The 25023-nt window shown below is 37.2% G+C and overlaps 1 protein-coding gene across 1 annotated transcript in view; it reads right to left on the bottom strand.

Annotated features, from left to right (window-relative positions):
* Window positions 1–25023, bottom strand: part of KCNH5 (potassium voltage-gated channel subfamily H member 5) — a 333597-nt gene that overhangs the window by 272341 nt on the left and 36233 nt on the right. The window contains exons 3-4 of the mRNA XM_067733914.1: window positions 21422–21528; window positions 16841–16969 (exon numbers count right to left, since the gene is read on the bottom strand). Of these exons, the coding sequence (XP_067590015.1) occupies window positions 16841–16969; window positions 21422–21528 (236 nt within the window). The remainder of the gene's footprint in view (window positions 1–16840; window positions 16970–21421; window positions 21529–25023) is intronic.

The raw sequence follows: 25023 nt of genomic DNA, 5'->3' as shown, positions 1-25023 counted from the left end.
CAGCATTTGTTGCATCTAGGTGTGGGCCTGTCCCTAGTCCTCACCAATGGATTGAGACAGAACTGATGTGTGTCACCTCCATGCATGCAATAACTTAAGAAGCAAGTGAAACTTCTCCATACTTTCTCCATCCTTCTACCAGCTGGATGCAAGTGACAAAATCCCAGGGGACGGCAAAGCCACTGAATCAGTGCATAGAAGAACGCCATATGTCAAAGATCAACTTCCTTGGATTGTCATATGAGTAAGAAATATGCTTCTATTGTGTTAAACCACTTAAAGTTGGGGGGTTATTTACTATAGCAGGTAGTATTACCCTAATAAAAACAGTCCTATCGTATACTTATGTGAAGATATATACACATAAGAGAATAAAGCCCAATTTCAACAAATCTCACATACTATGGTTCTTATCACACACCTCCATCTTCTTTGTAACGTAGCAAAGGTTCTCTCTTATTAACAATTTCATTGATATTTAAAGACTATTTTTGGAATATCTAGAATCCTTAATAATGTTTTCCAAAAGAGTAGTAACCTTAACTTCTGAGGGGAAGGAATGTGAATTTAATAGGAAAGAAATTTCTTCCATTATTTCCAATATTAAAATCATTAATTTTTCATTATTAAGCTAATTAACTTCAAGGAAATGTCAATGAGACATGAACAAGTAGGACAAAACAAGCCATACTCTGTTCGTATCTCAATTATCCTTTCTCTAGGTATCCCAAAAAGCTCTAATCTATTATGGACTCCATTAAGACCATTTGATAGTTTCCATGGTATTACCTTTAACTAGGGTATTTACCAAACAACTCCTTAAAAATGAAAACCCCTGATGGTCCAAAGCAATGACTCTAATGGTAATGATGAACTTTCAAGACAATGCGACAGAAAATGAAAGAAGAAATCCTGGGCAGGCACCAACCAAATGTCTTTCAAACCATACCAGGTAGGTGACATCATACTTTACTGCTATTCTTCAATCTAACTTTGACTTCAATTAGGCTTTGTACTGCCCTACCAATTTAGCTCTTTCTATGGTATCAACAATTGGATTGGGGAAAAAAGTAAACTGGCATTGGTTAATAGAAGATCTTTTATTCTTTTTCATTAATGGGCCTCATCCTAGTGACTAGAACAGAAAATGTTAGGCTTTGGGAATTGTATGCAACCCTAAGCCTTGCCCTGTGCAATGTTCTGGAGAAACAAAGAAGCACCAGATATGCCACCAACTCTCTAAGAATTCAACATCAATGCAAAAGACCATCATGCAATCTATACCACCAACTTAGATTTTTCTTCTAAGCACTAGACCTATGTATCTAATTGGCCATTGGCCACCTCTTACTCAGATGTTCTACTCTTAACATGTTCAAAATCAATCTTATCATCACCTTCTCCCCCCATCTCCAACTCTGCATATTTAATATATTCTTGGTCTTAGTGAATGGCCCCATGATATTTCCAGCTGTCCGAATCAGAAACTTGAGATTCACCATCCTCCTTCACTATTACCTCCACCCCCCACACACATATCCAATCCCTTCCAGGACTTACAGACTATAACTTATCAATAAATACCCTCAAATTTAATCTCCCCTCTCCATCCCTAATATGTTAGACAATATATCATCTTTCACCTGAGTTAGACAGTAGCTCCTAAAAACCATTGCCGCTGCTCTCTGACCACATACTCTCCAAACAACTCTGCACGTTGCTGCCAGAGCCCTTTCTACAGCACAAATCTTACCATGCATTTCTCCCATTTTAAGTTCTTTAAGAGATCCCTGGAAGCCTTCAGGATAACACTGAATATCCTTGGTATACATGTCATTTAGTTTCTGACCCTAAAGATTTGCTCTGCTTCCATCTCCTTCCACTTCTTCATACACGCTCTGTATTCTGGCCTCACTAAAATCAATAACAAATTAAAAGAACAAATGCAAAAGTAAAATTAAATCCACCAGGAATTCTTTGTACACCCTATGACATTCAATGCTTTCATGCTTTCACATGTTATAACCACTCTGTCTACCTGAAATGCTTTTTCCCTCTCCATCTGTCTGGCTAATGCTTACTGGTACCCCCAAACTCAGTTAAAGCATTCTGAGATCCACTGGTAGCTTCTTGGATCCACTCATGAGAGAGGTGCACTCTCCTCTGTGTATTCACACCACAGAATACATACCTCACATGGCACTAACAATACGAATGCAGTTGTTGATAAGCATGTCAGTCACTCCCACTAAACTACCATCACCTCTCCATTCTCAGCACTTGGTAGAGGCCTGCCATAAAATAGGCCTTTAATTGATTGACTAATTAATTAAGTTATTTGTAACTTTAAAAATAAGATTTAAAAATAAGCTCCATTTGTATTATCATGAACATAAACATGAAATATGTTTTATTATCACTGGGTTTTGGTTTGGTTTTTGCTTTATTGGGTTAAAATGGTGAGGATGTCTTCAGGTGACAGTAACTATGTTGGCAACAGTTACATTAAAATATTTCCTGTTGATCATTTCTCTTCTGCATCAAATGAATATTAAAATTGCATTGAATATTTCTAGAAACTTCCAAGTCAATCTTGATTTCAGTTTCTTTTTTTTTTTGGCTGTGCTGCAAGGCTTGCAAGATCTTAGTTCCCTGACCAGTGATCAAACCCAGGCCCTCAGCAGTGAAAGGGCAGAGTCCTAACCACTGGGCCACCAGGGAATTCCCACAAGTCAATCTTATACTTACTGAAGATTCATATCTCTAAGATAGATAATGTTGCACCGCTTAGTACATCTGATTATTGGATTAAAAGAGAAGCCCAGCTTCATTCCCTGTGTGTGATAAAGTTTATTCAGAAAATATTTTCAAAAAATAAAAGGAGATATTGAAGGAATGAATTCAATAACACATGGAAGAAAACAAATCATCAAACGCTATGTGTTCTCTCCTTCTCTAGGATCATAAAAAGAAGTAAACTTGTGAGGAAGGAGAAACACGATGATGAAAGCTTATTGTCATCCTCTGGTTTTCTATTTCAAGCATCATGAGCACACACTACTGTTTCTTAATGAGGAAGCAGCAGTTCCTCATTTAAATATGAAACAAATGTGCCTGTGTAGGTGTATCTCATTTTACACATGAAGTCAATAAAATCAAGAAATACTTCATCCCTTTACCTTATTTCAATTTCCTAAAGGAAGAAAAAGCTTTAAAACTGTGAAAATAAAACACCAACATTTTTCTCCATGGTAAAAATAGGACTATCATTGATTAAACAGCAGAATGAAACTGAAAGAAAAATGTTAATTCTTCATTCTAAAAATTTTCACACAGTGTATTCTGAGTGAGACCACCCTTAAATATAGATGAAAAGGGAGTTTACAGCATGATATGACTTTCAGGTGTCAGATCTTATTCTTTCTATCCCCGGTTGTCTAGTTCCATGACTGGCACACACTGGGCACTAGAAAAATTTTTGAATGAATGAATGAGAACATCAGTAGAAAAGTTAAATAGAAATTAACACAGCATCCCACATTATATGTAGTTAAAATTAGAATATAAAGAAGGAAATATGTTCAGCTCTTAGCAGATACTAATATAACTCATTGGTATTGTGAAAGAAGGGCTTTGGGTTGGAGAAGGTAGAAACAGTGTGGTAGAGGGTTGAGGAGGAAGTGTGTGGAGGATTATAATTTTTCCCTCAGAAAGAGGAGTTGGGAGCTGCTAACAGAAAAAAAAAAGATGGTGACAGTTGTCAAACTGACTCAGACTTACTCAAAGAGAGAAGTTTAGGAGGAAATACTTGGGAAGGGTTCTTGCTAGAGAAAGCAAAGGCAGTGGTCTAATCAAGTAACCATTTACGAGCTTTGATATCAAAATGCCCTTGGAACTGGAAAACAAATGCAAAGCTGAGGAATGTTTTGTTTCACGTTTAAATCAAAGGGAGCACAAAAAGATGCACTCCCTGAACTGCTCAGAGATCTTTTTGTCTCTGGTTAGGACTTTCTTGCAGTCCTCAGTTCTAAACAGTTAGCATTTTTCTCAAGACCCCTATGCCACCCCTCTGTCCTCACTCTCAGCAGATTAGTTTATCAAATATATTACTGAAAAACCATAAGATGCGGCAGAGTCAAGATGGCGGAGTAGGAGGATGTGGAGTTAGCATCTCCTCATAACTAGGGCACCTACTAGGCGCTGGTGGGAGACCTCGGACACCTAAGGGGATGCGAGGAATCCCCACGTGATGAGGTAAGACGTGGGAAGGAGCGGGGGGAGGAAAAGTGGAGGCAGGATGGGACCAGCACACCTAAGAGGGGGCTGTGGGAGGGGAGAGGTTCCCACACTTGGAGGGGCCCACTAACAGCAAGGGGATCAGCAGGGAAGAAGAGGGACCTTCGGGGGATCGGGGAATCAGAAGGGAACGCAGCCGACGCCTCCTCCACCTGCTTGGGTACTGGCAAGCCTGCTGGGGTCCCGGGCCTGAGCTGCCCAGCCCCCTCTGCCCCGCCAAGGCCTCTTCCAGCTGCGTGGGTCCCAGGCCTGAGCCCTGTCTCCCCCAGGGCTCCCTCTGCCCGCGTGGGTCCTGGACCTGAGCCCTGCCTCAGCTGAGGCCTCCGCCGGACGCATGGGTCCCAGCAGACCTCAGTACTGCCCCCCAACAAAGCCTCCACGGGCAGCGCAGTTCCCAGCAGGCCTGAGCACTGGCCTCCCCGAAAGCCACCATGGGCCACACAGGTCCCGACAGCCCATGCACTGCCCCAACAAAGCCTCTTCCGGCCAAGTGGGTCCTGGGCCTGAGCCCCACCCTCGCCAAAGCTTCCAAGGGCCACGCGGGTGCTGACAGCCCGAGTGCCGCCCCTGACAGGGCCTCCTCTGGTGACGTGGGTCAAGGTGGGCCAAATGCCACCCCTCTCCAAGGCTTCCTCTAGCTGCACTGGCCCCTGTGGGTGCGCCTGTGGAGGCCTGTGCCCCAGGTGGCCTGCATGGGCACATGTGCTCCAGGCCAACTCCAGGAAGAAACACTGATGAGAACACATGCAGAGGTGGGGCTGAAAAAATGGGTCCAGAGACCTACAGGGGAGGCAAGGGTAGGCTGTAGCTCACGATGGGGGCAAGGACACTGATAGAGGAGGTACCAGGGAATTTTTTATTTTTATTAATTTTTTATTTTCTTGTTTATTTTATTTTATTTTTGCTGGTGTGGTTCTGTTTTGTTTTGTTGTTGTCTCATTTTTATTGTTATTTTTTCTAATATATTTTTTATTTTTCTAATTTTATTTTTTATTCTTTGTTATTGTTCTGCTCTTTTCTGTTTGTTGCTTTTTTTTTTCCTGCCACACTGCATGGCTTGCAGAGTCTTGATTCCCAGGCCAGAGGTAGGACCTGAGCTCCTGTGGTGAGAGCACCAAGTCCAAGCTGCTGGACTAACAGAGAACTTCAGGTCCCAGGGAATATTAATCAGTGTGAGGTCTCCCGGAGGTCCTCATCTCAGGACGAAGACCCAGCTCCACCCAGCTGCCTGCAAACTCCAGTGCTGAATGCTTAGGGCCAAACAACCAGCAAGACAGGAACACAGCCCCACCCATCCAAAAAAATGAGACAACAAAAAAATATGCTACAGATGAAGGAGCAAGGTAAAAACCTACAAGACCAAATAAATGAGGAGGAAATGGAGAACCTACCTGAAAAAGAATTCAGAGTAATGATAGTAAAGATGATCCAGAATCTCAGAAATAGAATGGAAGCATGGATGGAGAAAATACAAGAAATGTTTAACAAGGACCTATAAGAACTAAAGAGCAAACAAACAGTGATGAACAACACAATAAATGAAATGAAAAATACACTAGAAGGAATCAATAGTAGAATAACTGAGACAGAAGAACGAATGAGCTGAAAGATAGAATGGTGGAAATAGCCGCTGCAGAGCAGATTAAAGAAAAAAGAATTGAAAAGAAATGAGGACAGTCTCAGAGACCTCTGGGACAACACTAAGTGCACCAACATTCGAATTATAGGGGTCCCAGAAGAAGAAGAGAAAGAGAAAGGGTCTCAGGAAATATTTGAAGAGATTATAGTCAAAAACTTCCCTAACACAGGAAGGAAAATAGCCACCCAAGTGCAGGAAGCACAGGGAGTCCCATACAGGAGAAACACACCAAGACACATATTAATCAAACTAACAAAAATTAAATTCAAAGAAAAAATATTAAAAGCAACAAGGGAAAAGCAATAAAATAACATACAAGGAATCTCCATAAGGTTATCAGCTGATTTTTCAGCAGAAACTCTGCAGGCCGGAAGGGAGTGGCAGGACATATTTAAAGTGATGAAAGGGAAAAACCTACACCCAAGATTACTCTACCCAGCAAGGATCTCATTCAGATTTGGTAGAGAAATCAAAGCTTTACTGACAAGCAAAAGCTAAGAGAATTCAGCACCACCAAACCAGCTTTACAACAAATGCCAAAGGAACTTCTCTAGGCGGAAAACACAAGAGAAGAAAAAAACCTACAAAAACAAACCCAAAACAATAAAGAAAATGGTAGTAGGAACATACATATTGATAATTACCTTAAATGTAAATGGATTAAATGCTTCAACCAAAAGACACAGACTGGCTGAATGGATACAAAAACAAGATATATATATAAATGCTGTCTACAAGAGACCCACTTCAGACCTAGAGACACACACAGACTGAAAGTGAGGGGATGGAAAAAGATATTCCATAGCAAACATCATTCTCAAAGGTGAAAAACTGAAAGTATTTCCTCTAAGATCAGGAACAAGACAAGAATGTCCACTCTCACCACTATTATTCAACATAGTTTTGGAAGTCCTAGCTACGGCAATCAGAGAAGAAAAAGAAATAAAAGGAATCCAAATTGGAAAAGAAGTAAAATTGTCACTGTTTGCAGATGACATGATACTATACATAGAAAATCCTAAAGATGCCACCAGAAAAATACTAGAGTTAATCAATGAATTTGGTAAAGTTGCAGGATACAAAATTAATGCACAGAAATCTCTTGCATTCCTACACACTAACAACAAAAGATCAAAAAGAGAAATTATGGAAACAACCCCATTTACCATTGCAACAAAAAGAATAAAATACCTAGGAATAAACCCACCTAAGGAGGTAAAGGACCTATACTCAGAAAACTATAAGACACTGATGAAAGAAATCAAAGACAACACAAACAGACGGAGAGATATACCATGTTCTTGAATTGGAAGAATCAATATTGTGAAAATGACTATACAACCCAAAGCAATCTACAGATTCAATGCAATCCCTACCAAATTACCAGTGGAATTTTTCACAGAATTAGAACAAAAAACTTTACCATTTGTATGGACACACAAAAGACCCTGAATAGCCAAAACAATCTTGAGAAAGAAAAATGGAGCTGGAGGAATCAGGCTCCCTGACTTCAGACTATACTACAAAGCTACAGTAATCAAGACAGTATTGTCCTGGCACAAAAACAGAAATATAGATCAATGCAACAGGATAGAAAGCCCAGAGATAAACCCACACACCTATAGTCACCTAATATATAACAAAGGAGGCAACAAGGATATACAATATACAGGAGACTGGAGAAAAGACAGTCTCTTCAATAAGTGGTGCTGGGAAAACTGGACAGCTACATGTAAAAGAATGAAATTAGAACACTCCCTAACACCATACACAAAAATAAACTCAAAATGGATTAAAGACCTAAATGTAAGATAAGACACTACAAAATTCTTGGAGGAAAACATAGGAAGAAAACTCTTTGACATAAATCACAGCAAGATCTTTTTTGACCCACCTCCTAGAGTAATGAAAATAAAAGCAAAAATAAACAAATGGGACCTAATGAAACTTTAAAGCTTTTGCACAGCAGAGAAACCCATAAACATGATGAAAAGACAACCCTCAGGATGGGAGAAAATATTTGCAAATGAAGTAACTGACAAGGGATTAATCTCCAAAATATACAAACAGCTCATGCAACTCAATATCAAGAAAACAAACAACCCAATCAAAAAATGGGCAGAAGACCTAAATAGACATTTCTTGAAAGAAGACATACAGATGGTCAAGAGGCACATGAAAAGGTGCACAACATCACTAATTATTAGAGAAATGCAGATCAAAACTACAATGAGGTATCACCTCACACCAATCAGACTGGCCATCATCAAAAAGTCTATAACCAATAAATGCTGGAGAGGGTGTGGAGAAAAGAGAACCCTCTTGCACTGTTGGTGGGAATGTAAATTGGTACAGTCACTATGGGGAGCAGTATGGAGGTTCCTTAAAAAACTAAAAGTAGAACTATCATATGACCCAGCAATCCCACTACTGGGCATATACTCAGAGAAAAACGTAATTCAAAAAGACACATGCACCCCAATGTTCATTGCAGCACTATTTATAATAACCAGGACATGGAAGCAATCTAAATGTCCATCGACAGATGAATGGATAAAGATGTGGTACATGTACAGAATAAAATATTACTCAGCCACAAAAAAGAACAAAATTGGGTCATTTGTAGAGACATGGATGTACCTAGAGTCTGTCATACAGAGTTAAGTAAGTCAGAAAGAGAAAAACAAATATCGTATATTAATGCCTATATGTGGAATCTAGAAAAATGGTACAGATGAACCTATTTATAGGGCAGGAATAGAGACGCAGATGTAGAGATCAGATGTGTGAACACGGGGTGGGGAGGGGATGAATTGGGAGACTGGGATTGACATAAATACACTACCATGTGTAAAACAGATAGCCAGTTGGAACCTGCTGTATAGGGCAGGGAACGCAGCTCGGTGCTCTGTGGTGACCTAGATGGGTGGGATGGGAGGGAGGGGGGCGGAAGGGAGGCCCCAGAGGGAGAGGACATATGTATACATATAGCACAATCTGATGTTCTCTCTATTACACGATGCTGCCTCATCCTTTCCAGTGGAAACATATTGCTGGGGTTTGGCCACCCTAATCCCCTGCTCTCCTTTTTCCCTACAAAGATGAAGTTGAGAACACTCTCAACTTGTGCTTTCGTACTGTTTTGAATCAACGGAATTTACTAATAATAATTCAAAGAGGCAAAAGTGTTTTTGTTATCTTTTGTTCCTGGTATTGAGGTCTTAGAACCTCAATACACAACATTGTAAAGCAACTATATCCCAACTTTTAAAAAGTTAAGAAAAGAAAAATCAAAGAACTGAAGACACGAGAAACACAACAGCCTTCAGCCTCCCTTCTGTCCCCTCCACCTCAAGAGCCACCCACAATGGCACCTGATTCTTGCCTGTACCTTTATTATCTCAGAGAATTAGGCATTTGCTCTTTCCTGATCATGTATATATTCTATTCATGAACATTTAAGTGGTTTCTAGATTTTCCACTATCACTAACAATGCCCCAGTGAATTTTCTTATGCCGATCCCTTTGTGCTCTTGGCAGATCTGGAATTGTGCACGTTATTAGATAGATTAGTTCATTTGATCTGTCAGCGACCCCCTCTGTACAGTCAAACTTTGAAAACGTTGAGCAGCCACACTGTCTAGGTCAGGAAAAAAAGACACATCAGCAATTCTAACTCTTCCCAGCAGTACATTTACTGATCTCACCTTTACTGAGATCTAACTGGTGTGACTGATTATTCAGCACAGTTCGCTGATGTTACTTAGATGTGGTCGATACAGGGCAATGTGAACAGACTGCCTAATATGAAGAGCCTAATAGTTGCTCTATAAGTTGTTCATGGCATTATGAGAACATTTGTTCTCCTAAAAGCTCAGGATGCCAACTCCTTCTTAATAAAACATTAGTTTAGCTCTATTGGGTTGCAATCAACCTCTTTGTCATGGACTGCCTAATCTTAAAAATAAAAGGAAGTCACAAAGGCAGTTCAATCAATCTACCAGACTGCAACACAAGACTCTAATCTATAAGAAAAAAGCTTAGGTAAACAATTATACTCTTGGCCATAGAGACCACATGGTATAATTACTCATATTTCATCTGTTGTTTACTCTCTAAAGAAAACCATTGGCTTCCTACAAGGGGAAGGTTGCTATTTTTGCTGTTATTTTCATTCTACAGGAAGGTTTTTTTGTCTCAATTATTGGCACAAAGATGCCCTAACTATTTGGCACAGGATATTTCACACTGTAAGTGTCTTGGCAGTTTTGGAATCTCTTTGAAAATATTGTACAGTATAAATGGGCAGAGATTAGGACCATCTCTTTTAGAACACATAGGGATAATCAACAGAATGGATTTCTTGGCTGTAATTTTTCCCCTTTGTATTATTATAAATGATGTATCAGGTACCATTGACTGATAATCTGAACAACAGTTCTAAGACCTCAATACCAGGAACAAAAGATAACAAAAACACTTTTGCCTCTTTGAATTATTATTAGTAAATTCCGTTGATTCAAAACAGTACGAAAGCACAAGTTGAGAGTGTTCTCAACTTCATCTTTGTAGGGAAAAAGGAGAGCAGGGGATTAGGGTGGCCAAACCCCAGCAATATGTTTCCACTGGAAAGGATGAGGCAGCATCGTGTAATAGAGAGAACATCAGATTGGAAATCAGTCAGACTGTGGGTGTCAGGATCTTCAACAGTAAAATGGAGATAATACTACTAATTTTCAGAATTATAGGAATGAGCAAAAACGAATACAAAGCTCCTGACACATATTAACCACTCCAACAAAGCTGGTTTTCTTTCCCTTCAATAGTTTCTGCTACCATCCATCATGGTATAAGTCAAAGATATTGTTGACATCACTCAGCGCCATTCACTTCAAAGGGAAAAATTAATCTAGAATGAAGTTTTGGTGATCATAGGATTCATTATAAGAGCTGTGCTCAAACTAGTTGTCTGCCATCATGCTATAGTTACTATCCGAGATACAATTTAGAAATAAAATTCACAGCCAGTTTAGTCTTTCACCCATATGTCTGAGTGTGGGCCTTTGCTCCAATCACTGGCCTCTTTTCACATTAAGAAGGTAAAATGCCCTTGTTCTGGGATGAAAAATGTTATATCCTGGCTTTCCAATGCATGAATTCCCTTGTTTGTTCTGCATCCTAAAACACTATTTCCTACGTCCTAGGCCAAGCCTTTATTACCTAAGTATTGCTTCAACATTTTGCAAACAACCTCAACCTACTCCCTTGCAAGCATCCTTGGCTCCCTGATCCCTTCTCCTCGATCCCTGAGGAGCTCCCTGATTCTTTTCATCTTGCTCACCTGACCAAATCCCAACTCTGGTTAAATCCAGCTCACCTACTTCAGCATCTATATACCTGTGACTAAACACGGGTGGAGTAAACACATAATCATGCTCATAGATACTAATAAAATGTATGACCACTAGCCTCACATGGACCTTAGTGCTTCACAGCAAACCTGCTGAATTTAACCTTGGCCACTCACTGCTCTACTCTCTACACAACCGTTTCATGCCTCCCCCTCATCTCCTCACCATCCTTACTCTCAGTTGATAACTGTGTTTCCTCTTTTACTGAGAAAATAAGAGCAATCAGAACAAAGCTTCCACTATATACTTACTTGTTTGTCGTGCCTCCCCCTCCCCCATTAGTATGCGACAGAAGGAACTTTGTATCTCCAGGACCTAGAACAGTCTCTGCACCATAATGTTTGCTCAATCAGCATTTTTGGTTGGGGAAAAAAAAATAGATAAAATAAACAAAAAGAACAAATACTCCTAGAAGAGTCATAAGAAGGCTCATGTTAAGTAACTCTGTTGCCCAAGGCTGAATCAAAAGTAAGATAACTGTGTCCAAGTTCAATGCTCTAGACTCAAATCATTTTGATATTATGGTATTATCATGAAATCTCATCTGCTCTTTCCCAAAAGTTCCACGGTCCCCTTGGCTCAATTTAAAAAGTTGAAAGATACATTTTTGTGCCAAGTTTTCAAAACATACTTTCTGATACTGCTAGCTTCACAGGGATAGGACGATTGCTTAAGGTCATAAATATTTTATTTCTCTTGAATTTTTCATATATTTACAACTCGCATGAATAATAGAAAGTAGCTCATATACACCATTCATAGTTACATGGTGCAATACTTTTTCAGAAATCTGTTATGTATTTGAAAGGTGTGGAGGAGTCTCAAAATAAAAGTCTATTTAAAATAAGTTCTTCCACTACAAATTCTGGCACTGGAAAGAGATATTTTACTCTAATCCTTTTCACAATGGGGTTTGATTTTCCCTATAAATTCTAATTTACATCTCTGTTGAACACATAGCTCAAAAATCAAGTGGTCTGAGTTGTCTGGAGTTTGTTTGAATGGAGTTCATTTTTGTAAGAATAAAATTATGCATTTAAAAGAAAAGCTCAATGAGTGGACGTGAGAAGGCAGAGAGATGGAGGTAGAGGCAGATAAATGGAGTGGTACTAACTTGAGAAATAAAGGTCAACCCTTCAGTATTAGCACCCTTTCCCCAGTCTCATTGTAAAATGCTGCCAACTTTCAGTTTCCATAAATAGACACCATCATTAACGTTCAGCAGGTCAGAATTGTGAGAAAGTACTATACTTTTCTTGGCCAACTTTAGCTGTGCCATGAAATCACTTAAAGTAAATGAGAAAAAACAATAATCATCAAATATAAATGTAAATAAAAGTGTAAATATTTTTGAGGGAAAAGTCTATGACATAAAAGCTTTTTACTCAGTCTATCATTCATGTGTGATGGCAGGAGAAATTCATTTGAAGAATATGTTAGGTCACAAGTCATATGCCAATCATTTATATTTTATCTTAAAATATAGCTCTTTAGCAAAATTTACAAACAACCCATGTAGCTCAATATCAAAAAACCAAACAACTCGATCAAAAAATATGCAGAAGACCTAAATAAACATTTCTCCAAAGACATACAGATGGCCAAGAGGCACATGGAAAGATGCTCAACATCGTTAATTATTAAAGAAATGCAAATCAAAACTACAATGAGATATCACCTCACACCAGTCAGAATGGTCATCATCAAAATGTCTACAAGGGAACCCTCCTACACTGTTGGTGGGAATGTAAATTGGTACAGCCACTGTGGAGAACAGTATGGAGGTTCCTTAAAAACTAAAAATAGAGCTACCCTATGACCCAGCAATCCCACTCCTAGGCATATATCCAGAGAAAACCATAATTCAAAAAGTTGCATGCACCCTGATGTTCATTACAGCACTGTTTACAATAGCCAGGACATGGAAACAACGTAAATGTCCATAGACAGAGGAATGGATAAAGAAGATCTGGTACATATATACAATAGAATATTACTCAGCCATAAAAAAGAATGAAATAGTGCCATTTGCAGAGACGTGGATGGACCTAGAGATTGTCATACAGAGTGAAGTAAGTCAGAAAGAAAAACAAATATCAAATAATATCACTTATATGTGGATTCTAGAAAAATGGTACAGATGAACTTATCGGCAAAGCAGAAATACAGTCACAGATGTAAAGAACAAACTTATGGTTACCAAGGGGGGAAGAGGGGTGGGATGAACTGGGAGATTGGGATTGACATATATATAAACTACAAATAATAAATGCTGGAGAGCAATCCCACTCCTGGGCATATATCCAGAGAAAAACGTGATTTGAAAGGTTACATGCACCTCAGTGTTCATTGCAGTACTGTTGACAATAGCCAAGACATGGAAGCAACCTAAATGTCCATCAACAAGTGAATGGATATAGAAGATGTGATACACACATACAATGGAATATTACTCAGCCATTAAAAAGAATGAAATAATGCCATCTGCAGCAACATGGATGGACCTGGAGATTATCATACTAAGTGAAGTACGTCAGACAGAGAAAGACAAATATTATATGATATTGCTATTCGCAGAATCTAAAAAAAAAAGATACAAACGAACTTATTTACAAAACAGAAACAGACTCACAGACTTAGAGAACAAACTTATGGTTACCAAAGGGGAAGGGTGGGGGAGGAGGGACAGATTGGGAATTTGGGATTGACATGTACACACTGCTATATTTGAAATAGATAACCAGCAAGGACCTACTGTATAGCACAGGAAACTCTGCTCAATACTCTGTAATAACCTAAATAGGAAAATAATTTTAAAAAGAATAGATACATGTACATGTGTATAACTGAGTCACTTCGCTGTACACCTGAAACTAACACAACATTGTTAATCAACTCTACTCCAATATAAAATAAATTTTTTTTAAAATATATATAGCACTTTAAGATACAGTCAGCTATTAGCTGCAGGTTTTCCATAGATGTTTCTCATCAAGTTGAGGAAGTTCCCCTCTATTCCTACTTTGCTGAGAGTTTTATCGTGAACAGGTGTTGGGTATTGTGAAATGCTTTTTCTATGCCAACTGATATGATCAAATGAACTTTCTTCTTTACCCTGCTGTTGGTACAATGAATTACAGTGATTGTTTTTTGAATTTTGAACCAGCTTTGCATATGTGGAAGAAATCCCAGTTGGTCATTATGTGTAATTCTTTTAATATGTCACTGCAATCTACTTTTGCTGAGGATTTTTACATCTACGTTCATGAGAAATGTTGGTTTGTAATGTCTTCTGGTTTTGGTATGATGGTACAGCTGGCCTCATAAAATGAGTTAGGACAGTTCTCTGTACTACTATTTTCTGGAAGAGACTGTGAATTCACCAATGAAACCATCTGCACTTCTTATTTGGGAAGTGTATTAATTATTAACTTATTTAATAGATATAGGACAATTCAGGTTATCTATTTCTCCTAGTGTGTGTTCTGGTAGTTTGTGTCTTTCAAGGAATTGGCCCACTTTAACTAAGTTATCAATTCAGTGGCTATCAAGTAGTTCAAAGCATTTCTTTACATGCTTTTATGCCCATGAAATATGTTGTAATGGCCCTTCTTTAAGTCTTTGTATTGGTCATTTGTGTTCTCCATTTTTCTTGGTTAGCCTGGCTAGAGGTTTGTTAACTTTAATATTCTTTTCTAAGAGTCAGCTTTGAGTTACAGTGATTCTCTTGAACGTTTTTTCTGTTTTCTATTTCATTGATTTCTACTCTCAAGTTTATTACTTCTTGTCTTCAGCTTGCTTTGGCTTAAATTGCTCTTCTTTGCCTAGTTTTCTAAGGTGGAAGCTTAGGTTATTAATTTTGTAACTTTCTTCATTCAAATATATGCATTTAATGACATACATTTTCCTCTAAGCACTGCTTTTGCTGCATCTCAGAAATTTGATATGTTGTATTTTAATTTTCATTTAGTTCAAAATATTTTTCTAATTTATCTTAAGGCTTCTTCTTTAACCCATGAGCTATTTAGAAATGTGTTAATTTCCAAATATTTGGGGGTTTTCTAGTTGTCTTTCTCTCATTGATTTCTAGTTTAACTCCACTGTGATCTAAGAACATACCTTGCAAGATTTCTATCCTTTTAAATTTGTCAAAGTATGTTTTATGGCCAGAATATGATCTATCTAGTGAATGTTCCATGTAAGTTTGAGAAGAATATGTATTCTACTGCTATTGGATGGAGCACCTTGAATTTTAAAACGAAGGAGCATTAAACCTAAACACTATTAAAAGATATTCTATTTAAAAATAATATTGAAATTTATCCTAAACTTCCTAGACACTGGCTCTATGAGTAAAGGCAGAGAAACAGGTAGTACATGTCGAAAAGTGAATATTCGATCTTCCAGGAGATGATTTAACACACACATTTTCAGAAATAGTCACAAATGAATTTCTCTCATACTTTAAATGCTCTGCACGTCATAAAATTTTCCTCTTGCAATTTGTTGCTAACCAGAAACTAAGCATATGTATATACACACACACACGCTTATATAATATACATATGAATTCATATGCAGGGAATAAACCTAATGCAATTTTTCTATGATTATGATTACAGTTGAAATGATTAAAACTTCTGTGCCAGTTTTTTTAAAGAGGTAAGAAAAGGCAATGTTTGTTAAATGTAAAGAAAACATTCCATTTTTAGTCTCCTAAGATATTATTAAAAATAATGTTTCATAAAATCTTCTGAGGGTATTTGAAATTCTGCATTTATATGACACCAGTTTCTAATTTAAACATAATTGGAGAGAACAAAATGAGAGTAAATTACATATAAAAGGGGGTAAAAGCACATGCCACTGACTAATGTTTTCTATAGCAGTCTCTTTGAATATTATAGTCAATAAGACTCCAATCAGAATGTTTGCATTTTGCCAGCCGCTTTCTGGATGACAAAATTGTTCTTTACGTAATTAAACAACATCTACCCAAGAGAATCTACAACAACCAAATAAATAAAGGGAGAAAAGTAACCTGGAAAAGTCAACTAATCAAGCTCTAATCAGTGTAACAAAATTCAATCAACTAATCAACTGTGTTCTAATAGGACATCACCCAAACAATCCCACAAGCTTTGTTTCTAAAGCTCAGTAAGATAGAAGGTGTTGAAACTCCCATTATATTGATTCAAAATTAATAATGCTCTATTATTAAATTAAATCTCTTCCTTATCTCATCTCAATTCCTCTTATAATTTAACTTATAATTTAAGTTAACCAATGAATATTTCAATGTTCTACTTCCATTCAAACAACATGATTGAATAAAACTGATTCTGGACAATTACCAGAATGAATAAAGCAAAAGAACGGCCACACAGTAAAATTTTGTTTTCAAGTTCAACCAATGGATGCTGTTAAAATAATAATAATAATATATTTAAATGACAGGCTAATCCTTAAGTATGGTAATTCCCTTGAAAATTACCTTTTGTTGAATCATCCTCTATTGGCTGTTTGAACAACGTAATGTCCTTGAAAGTGCATAGGAACAAAACCACCTTTTCATGTTCATTTCTTATTGGTGCAATTTGCATATAAAACCAAACAGGGGTTCCTGTAAAAGAGAGAAAGGACAACAGAGCGTGACATAGCCACCACGATGATATCGTCTCCCGCTTTCCTTCCTCCTTCAGCTGCCAACTGCTATGCCAAGAATTAGCACCAAAACAATAGTATTTTAATTGCTGGAAAGAATCAAAACAACTTTCATTTTATATCAACTACCAGTTGCTCAAAAATTAATGAACATATTTTTCAACCCAAAATATCAAAATCTGAAATAAAGCATGGGGTGTCATTTCACAATGCAGTGGAATAAAGGCAGTCTTGCTATTTAAGCAATGCCAGCATCAGCTTTAGATCTGGGTCCCTACACCACTGCTGCTCTCACCACCTCCTTTCCATAGTCTCACCAAGTGTGAGCATTCCTCCTTGTCACTTTGAGAAGTGTTTCCAGTCGACTTCAACATCAATACCTGATGCTCTGATAAGTATTCCTCTTTGAGAAACTTTTGAAATGTTGCTTCTATCTCAAGATTCTCTCATCAGTCAGATAGACTTATAACTCTGTGGCTCTGACCACATCCCTACATCAGAGAGATACGATGTCAGCAACACTAGAAGCCTGATGTACACAGAGCTATACCTGAAGCCTTTAAGGCAGTGTTAAAGAAAAGAAAAAATGTCCCCAGGCCTTGAAAGTCTCAGGCATCTTCATGAGACACTGCTTCCAACCTCCCTCACTCAAAGCATGAGGCTGGTCTCTGTCACCATGTTCTTCAAACAGTGGCTCCTACAGACTCCAGAGGACACAGAGTTTCAAAGCATTCAAGGTTTAGGATTTGGACAAATTAGAAACTGGCAATGGGTCAAATAATAAATGTCTGAAGACACAAGAAATGCCTTCAAAGGAGTAATTACCCATTAAATGATAAAACACTGAGGGAATGTTCCATCAGAATCAAAAAGACATGTTTTCCATTATAGTCTTTCCAAGCCACAGGCAGTAAAGCCTCTCCAAATATTCATTCTTAAAGACATAAAGTCTTTTGTCAGTTTGGGATTTGGGGAGTGAAATGTGCAGCTGTTAATAAACTCTAGGTGAGAGTTGATAGCCTGTTAGTGACTTCCAATGAAAACCAATAAGAAGTACCTCCACACCTGTGGCCAAAAATTGTCAGGTAACGATATCACCACAAAGGGGAATTTGCCATTTACCCAAGAACGGGTGACTTTAACTACTGGGTGCTAGAAGTCAGGGAATTCGAGAGAGGAGATTTCTATAAATATTCAGTTCTGACAACCAGGTCCTTTGCAACCCCAGGGGGCCTACAGAAGGACACGGCCTTTTCCAAAATGATTACAGGATGAGACAGGGACCTCAAAAACAATCACACTATCTCCCAGAAAGGCTTGTTCTTTGTTTTCTGCTTCTTATTTTACACAGTGTGTCCAGGAACTGTGAGTGATGTACACAGTTTGACAAATCACCAGGCCCAGACGCTAGCAGATACATGGCCTATGGCTGTTCCAACACAGTGAGCTTGAGGCAGCAAGGTTATAAACAGAGAGAAAGGGGTATTAAAAATAAGTCATTTTCCAAGGTCTGCTAGAAATCTGAACAGAAAGAGATGTTACAGTTCATACCTTCCTATGAAAACAGCAACTTTTCAAATTTTGGCATTGAGTCAGAGCTGTTTTTAAAATTGTTTTCAGATATCACGGTATACTATTTTCAGGCTTAGTCACAGGCTCAGACTTCTCCAAGTAGGCTCAGTTGTTGCTGAGTGGTTGGTGAAATATCTATATTCTGGATTTGGGGTTCAAGGAGACGGGAAGTCTGGGAGGGTTAGGTAGAGAGGCCTGTGGCTGCTGGAAACTTGAGGCAGTGCCCTGGCATTGATTATCTGGAGTTGCCCTAGCTATCACAGTTCTGCCTTTGTGTAAACAGAAAGATCCATTTTCAGTCATCATCCCAGAGCCACTGCTTCTTTCTCAACAGTAGAAGCAGCCCACTGTTAATCAGAGCAATGGACCTAAACAATAGAAGCTGCAAACTGAAATGTCAATCATGACACATATTAAATCAGATACCTCAATCTCCCTGTCTGCAAATGGTGTTTAGCTAATTATTTAATGGAAGTATTGGGAGGACTTGGCATTCAGGCATTCCCAAAACAGTTCTCTACAGGCATGTGACTTTTTCTAACATTAAAAAACGTCAAAAGAACACACTTTTTTCAGTTGTTGTTCAAAAGCCTTTAGCTATTTACAAGATTTTTTAAAGCTGCTTTTAAGTATAGTAGAACTGCCTTATAATGCATGGATAATATCTATTCTTCATATGAAAGAAAAAAAACTCAATGCAGATACTTTCCAGAAGAGACAGGAGTTTTAATCTATAGTGCTATGGGCCATAACTCCTACTGGCTCTAAGCAGACAGCTACATGTGTATAGGTACTGTATAGATCTGAAAAGAACCAGGCAGGCCTGAACAAAGGTCAGACAATTATTACAAGCTATTAAAATAAAGCAAACTATCCAAACCACCTTGGAAGGAAACTTTTGGAAATGAAATATTAAAGCCAGGGAGGGAGACGCAAGAGGGAAGAGATATGGGAACATATGTATAACTGATTCACTTTGTTATAAAGCAGAAACTAACACACCATTGTAAAGCAATTATACTCCAATAAAGACGTTAAAAAAAAAAAAGCTATTGTTAACATGATTTAAAGGATCTAAACAAAACAAAATTTCCACAAAGGTATTTTTGAGAAAATCAGAAACTATGGACTTGGCTTTGAAGCTTTAAAATCTGAAAAAGATTCGTTTATTCTGTTTAAATCCCAGGGTTAAATGACCCTAGTAATATGGAATATTCTTAAATTATTTGCTAAACTCGAGGTACATATTGAAGTCATTTGAGGGATAACGACCCTATATGAAAATGACAGGGGGCATTCCCTGCTGGTCCAGTGGTTAGGACTCTGCACTTCCAAGGCAGGGGGCACAGGTTGGATCCCTGGTTGGGGAACTAAGGTCCCAGAAGACTCGTGGCACAGCAAAAAAAAAAAAAACAATGAAAGGGAGTTTTGGCATATGGGTCTACTACAGCTTATCAGTATGTATTTGGACCTAGTGGGAAAAAAACCAGAAAGCACCTAGAAACTGGCTTTTCTCTTGTAGAAGACAGAGCCGATCATTCAGAATGGATTGTTTTCTAGTTGGTAAGCCAACGGACATTTGGCTATGATGTCAAAGAGAAATACATTTTCAGCCTTGATTCTAAAATGAAAGATAAGATGATAAGATGTTCCTTAAGTAAAACCACTGAAGACCGGTGCTCCCATAACCAGGTGATACTGGTAATGGAACTTCACTACTACTGTGAAGCAATGTCTACGGTTGTTGTTATCTCTATGATGGTCTATTAATAAAAAGAGAAACCTAAATAAAATTCTAAATATTCCATAGAGAACAAATGTTTAAGGTACAATGGAGAGGATAAATTATGCTCCACAAAACCCAACCAGCACTAAACACAGTACAAGCGCTTCCTGTTGAAGCTAGAATGCTTCCTGAACTGGGGAAGAATTTAGTAACCATCAATTTCCACTAAAGATAATAAGTGGCTTTGGTATCATTTAACATTAACACTAAATAAGTTGACTCATCTTATGCAGTGACTGTTCTTTTTAAAAAAAAAACCAAAACTCTGTTTGGAAATGCAGCAAAAAAAGAAATAAAATAAGTGACTATTCAAAGAAAACAAATCAGAAAGGAGACTTGTTTGATGAGTGTACTAGTTGGCTTTTTGTTTGGTTGTTTTCTTCCTCCAAACTCCAATGGAGAGTCTCATCAGACTCTCCCATAATTGCCTAAGACCCATATCATGAGGTCTTATGTGATTATATAACAGACAATTGACCACCCACAAATCCCATCATGGAGAACAGCAAACAACAGCAACACAAAGTTACCAGGTGTGAATGGCCCATCCTGAAAGTAATGATTACTTCCACTCAAAAGTCTAGCACAAAAACAGTCTGAGTCTAGCAAACAGCCATACTGGTAAAGATTCACCTCAGGTAGATACCATATACTCATGTCATCTACATATGTGTAGAAAGGTAATCACACATACCCATTGACACCAATCAACTTTCCCTTTAACTGTAAGAAGAAATGAATGAATTTATCTGTCATTTTTAGTTTCTGTCACAACTATAGGATCTTTATCATGAGTATTAGTCACAGAACATTTTGCCACCTGACACAAAAAAAATCACATTCAAAATGCATTATATTTTTCTTTCAGTCCTCAAAAGGTTGCTTTTCGTAAGTATTATTCATTAATTTTGCTATCTAATTTTTACAAGTACCTCCTGCCAAGAGAAGCAATAAAAGTTTTATATTCTCTCTACACTATAGCTTAACTACCACTTACCAAGACGTAATATTAATAAAGAGTTGACACACCTTATTGGTAATATAGATACCTACTGTTTTTCTTGTACAAAAGAACTTCAAAGCAGTTTGACTCGTAGTTGTCAAAAGTCTGCCTGACTTTCTCAATGGTTTTCTTGTCAGTCAATTCTCCATACATAAAACTGGAAAAAAACACCAAATAATCCATTTCAGTTTTGTGTTCCTTTTCAAATGCTACATAAAATCATATATTTGTCTTTTTTAAATTAAATATTCGGATTTAGTTACAAAATATAATGTTGCTCCCACAAAATGAAGTGAAATATTTAAACCATGTTTTAACCATGACGGCTAAACTTCCTGCTAAAATCTAGCTTTAGAAGTTATTTTGAACATACAGAGAGAGAGAAAGAGAGAGAGAAGCAGTCTTCACTTTACACAAGTCCAATATGCAGCAATTTTAGTTACTATGCTTTAGTTAAATAATACCAGTTTCCCAACAACACAGTTCAAATTTTGGTTTTCATAGTATATTAACTGTGAATGATAGCATAAAGTATAAACTTTGTTGCTAGCTCATCAGTCTACAAGTCACTAGTAAAAAACAAGTACACATTACAATTAGTGACAAATCACACCACTTCTTTTAAAGCCTGTCAGTATTACTGTGCATCTACTACTACTCAGTTCACGCACAGAAAGCAAAGTGTGTAGTTGTGTTGTCTCCTTGTCTCTCAGTGGTAAACTAATATGACATTTTACAAAAACGGATAAACAAAAGCAGGAATTCGCCATCAAAGATTAAAGTCTACCAAAGAAATGTAAAGTGATAATGCTGGAAGTGAAATTCAAATTAAACATAAATGCAGTTATTTCTTCTGTAAGAATAGTGGGAATGTTGACACTGCTGTCATTTGAGAGGCTCTAGATATGCAGGCAGAGGAACCTAGTGAGGACAAACTTATCAACATAAATCAGGAAAGGACCTGTTACAAGAAAGACCAAGGTTTCCCAGAGGAAGTCATGCCAGTAAAAAAATCTTCACATTAAAGGAGCCCTAGGAGGTAATTCACGATACTGAAAGTGGAAGGATAAAAGAGTAGAAGTGGATTCAAATTTAAAACGAGTATGACTGTTTGCTAAGAGATAAAAAAAAAATGCTCTCCTCATATCATAAAATACATTACGAGAATGTAAGAATTGTTCAAATGACTTGTGATAGCTTTTTACAAAGAAATGAAACACTTTCATCTCAATGTTTCTAATGTTATAGATCACTAAATAATGTACAAAATAAATATTAGTTTGACTATTATTTTCATTTCCCTGCACTTATAACCAACAGTAAGAGATTTTTTAATGCTTTGACAAACACTGTTAAAGGTCACAGAACAATCATAATTTTTCAATTATTAATATCCTATTACATGGTTTCAGCTTGCATGGTCTTTTTTACACTCCCATACTACAATGAAATGTGAAGACTCTGTATTACACATATACTGCATTGGCATTCTCACTATTTATGAGGATTTTTCTGAAATATGTACAAGTAGAGCCAATGGAGGGAAAATAAAGAAGAGAAATTGAAGGAGACATATGCTATTACTACGGCACATACAAAACATAAAGAGTGAATTTCCACATAACACAAACATTTCCTAACATTTTAAATTATCTATTTTTTCTAAGAGAAACTCACCAATAGTCTGAGAATTTACAAAACAGAACTCAGTCAAGCACTACAAGCCTACAAAACCCTATTCCTGATGCTTTCCCAATCATCAGTTGTGCATCTGGTTTCAGATACCTAGTTCTACTACTTGCTGTAATTGTCCAGACCATTTCTTCCACCAGGAAAAAATGTGTGGCACTTGACTAAGTTTTTGAAGGCTCAAGTATATCTTTGTTATTGCTTTTCTTCGAGTTTTCAATAAATTAGCTTATTAGCCAGAGGTAAATCCAAGTGCGGCGGGGCCTGAAGCTGATACAATTTTAGGGGCCGTCTTTAAGGAAAGGAATGCAAAATTATAAAACAAAATTAGGTACAGAGGCTTGAAAGACATGCACTCAAGTAAAGGCCCCTGAAGGTTAAGATTCTTTATCCTCATGGGAAATCTGTTCCTGAATGTCTCAATCTAGAAAGTTTACAACATGAAAAGCATAGTTTGTTAGCAAGAGCCAGCAAAACTAGCAGGATTCAACCATGAAACCATATCACAACTAAAAATTACAGAGTAACCTGCTGTATTAAAAAATAAATAAAATAAAAATAAATAAATAAAATAAAATTCAAAAATTCCAAAAAAAAAAAATTACAGAGTAATGACCCATCTTATGGTAACACTAACCTAAGCAACTAGAATTCTGAAAACTAAGAAAGTAGATGAGGCCAACCAAAGGCTGTCCAATCTGTGGCCTGCATTTTCAATACAATACTTTTCTCTTTTATAAAAAAAGGAATTTTTAATTGTCATTATAATAGTAAAATAAGCAAGAGAATATCAGAATAGGATGACAGACTCTAACTCCATAATTCTATAGCCAGACTAACACATGAAGCTTCAGAGGGCATTGAAAAGCCACTGTTCCTGTCAAAGCCTGTGTTTCAGCTCATGCGAGTTTTATGAAAATCTCCTGAGGGCATTATAATTAAATTAGAATTCCTCAGTTAAAGTGCACAAAGTCACCCTCCTTTCCTCCCCACAAATAAAACACTATTTAATACTGTTAATATTTTTTACAGACAAGTAAACTTTTTTATTGACTGTTATTTTTAACCTAAAGACACTAATAAAGAGAAAACATTAAAAATACAAAAAATAATAATAATAAGGGTAATTAAACTAAATAAATGTTTGTGGTCTTAAAAAAAAGAGAAAGTATTTACTCCTATTACTAAATGTCAGAGTCAATAGTTCAGTAAACCAAAACACAATATTCATAATTGGCCAACAGAAAAACATAAAAAAGAAATCATCTATAATATAACAAGCAACTAGGATAAAAATGGTGAAAAATTAACTCAAATAGGATTAAAAATGTTACAACTCAAATTTAAAAAAAAGAAACTGTCTTAGAAATTGATGTAATAATACCACTTAAGAAGAAATACAACACAAGTCTGATTCAGCTAAAATGCTGAAGAGAAGGTGAAAACAAGCAATTTCTCAAATAAACTCTGAAAATTCTATAACCCATTCTTTAGCCCTCCCAATGCTAAAATAGACTGTCCTAAGAAAATAGGATCATTTTAAGAAAAAAATCCCAGCTTATTATACTCTGAATAATTTTTCAAAAATAGGTTTTATTTCTTACACAGTTTCACTCATATTTTTATTTTAAGTTTTAAAACTACGTATTTCCAGAGACAGAACACATATTTGAAGTGGTAAAATGCAGCAGTTACATAACAAAAGATATTTCAAAATGACCTGAAAGAATGTCTGAAATGTATTATCCAATCTTCCAAAGCAAGTGTTCTGGAGATTAATTCAAACTTTGAAAGTGTTTCCACCCGAAGTTGTCCAAACCAAAATGACTAAATCAATGCTTCTGCGTATTTTACGTGTATGGCACATTTGCTTACTTGCTCGGCACTTTTTATGTGTAAATATTGAATTTCTTTACCGAGGTTTCCTGCAGCCTGATTGCAGATGGCTGAAGCTCAATGCAGC

The sequence above is a fragment of the Pseudorca crassidens genome, chromosome 1 (genome assembly GCF_039906515.1).
Source record: "Pseudorca crassidens isolate mPseCra1 chromosome 1, mPseCra1.hap1, whole genome shotgun sequence".
NCBI classification, from domain to species: Eukaryota; Metazoa; Chordata; class Mammalia; order Artiodactyla; family Delphinidae; genus Pseudorca; species Pseudorca crassidens.
This window is presented reverse-complemented; position numbering and strand designations above follow the sequence as displayed.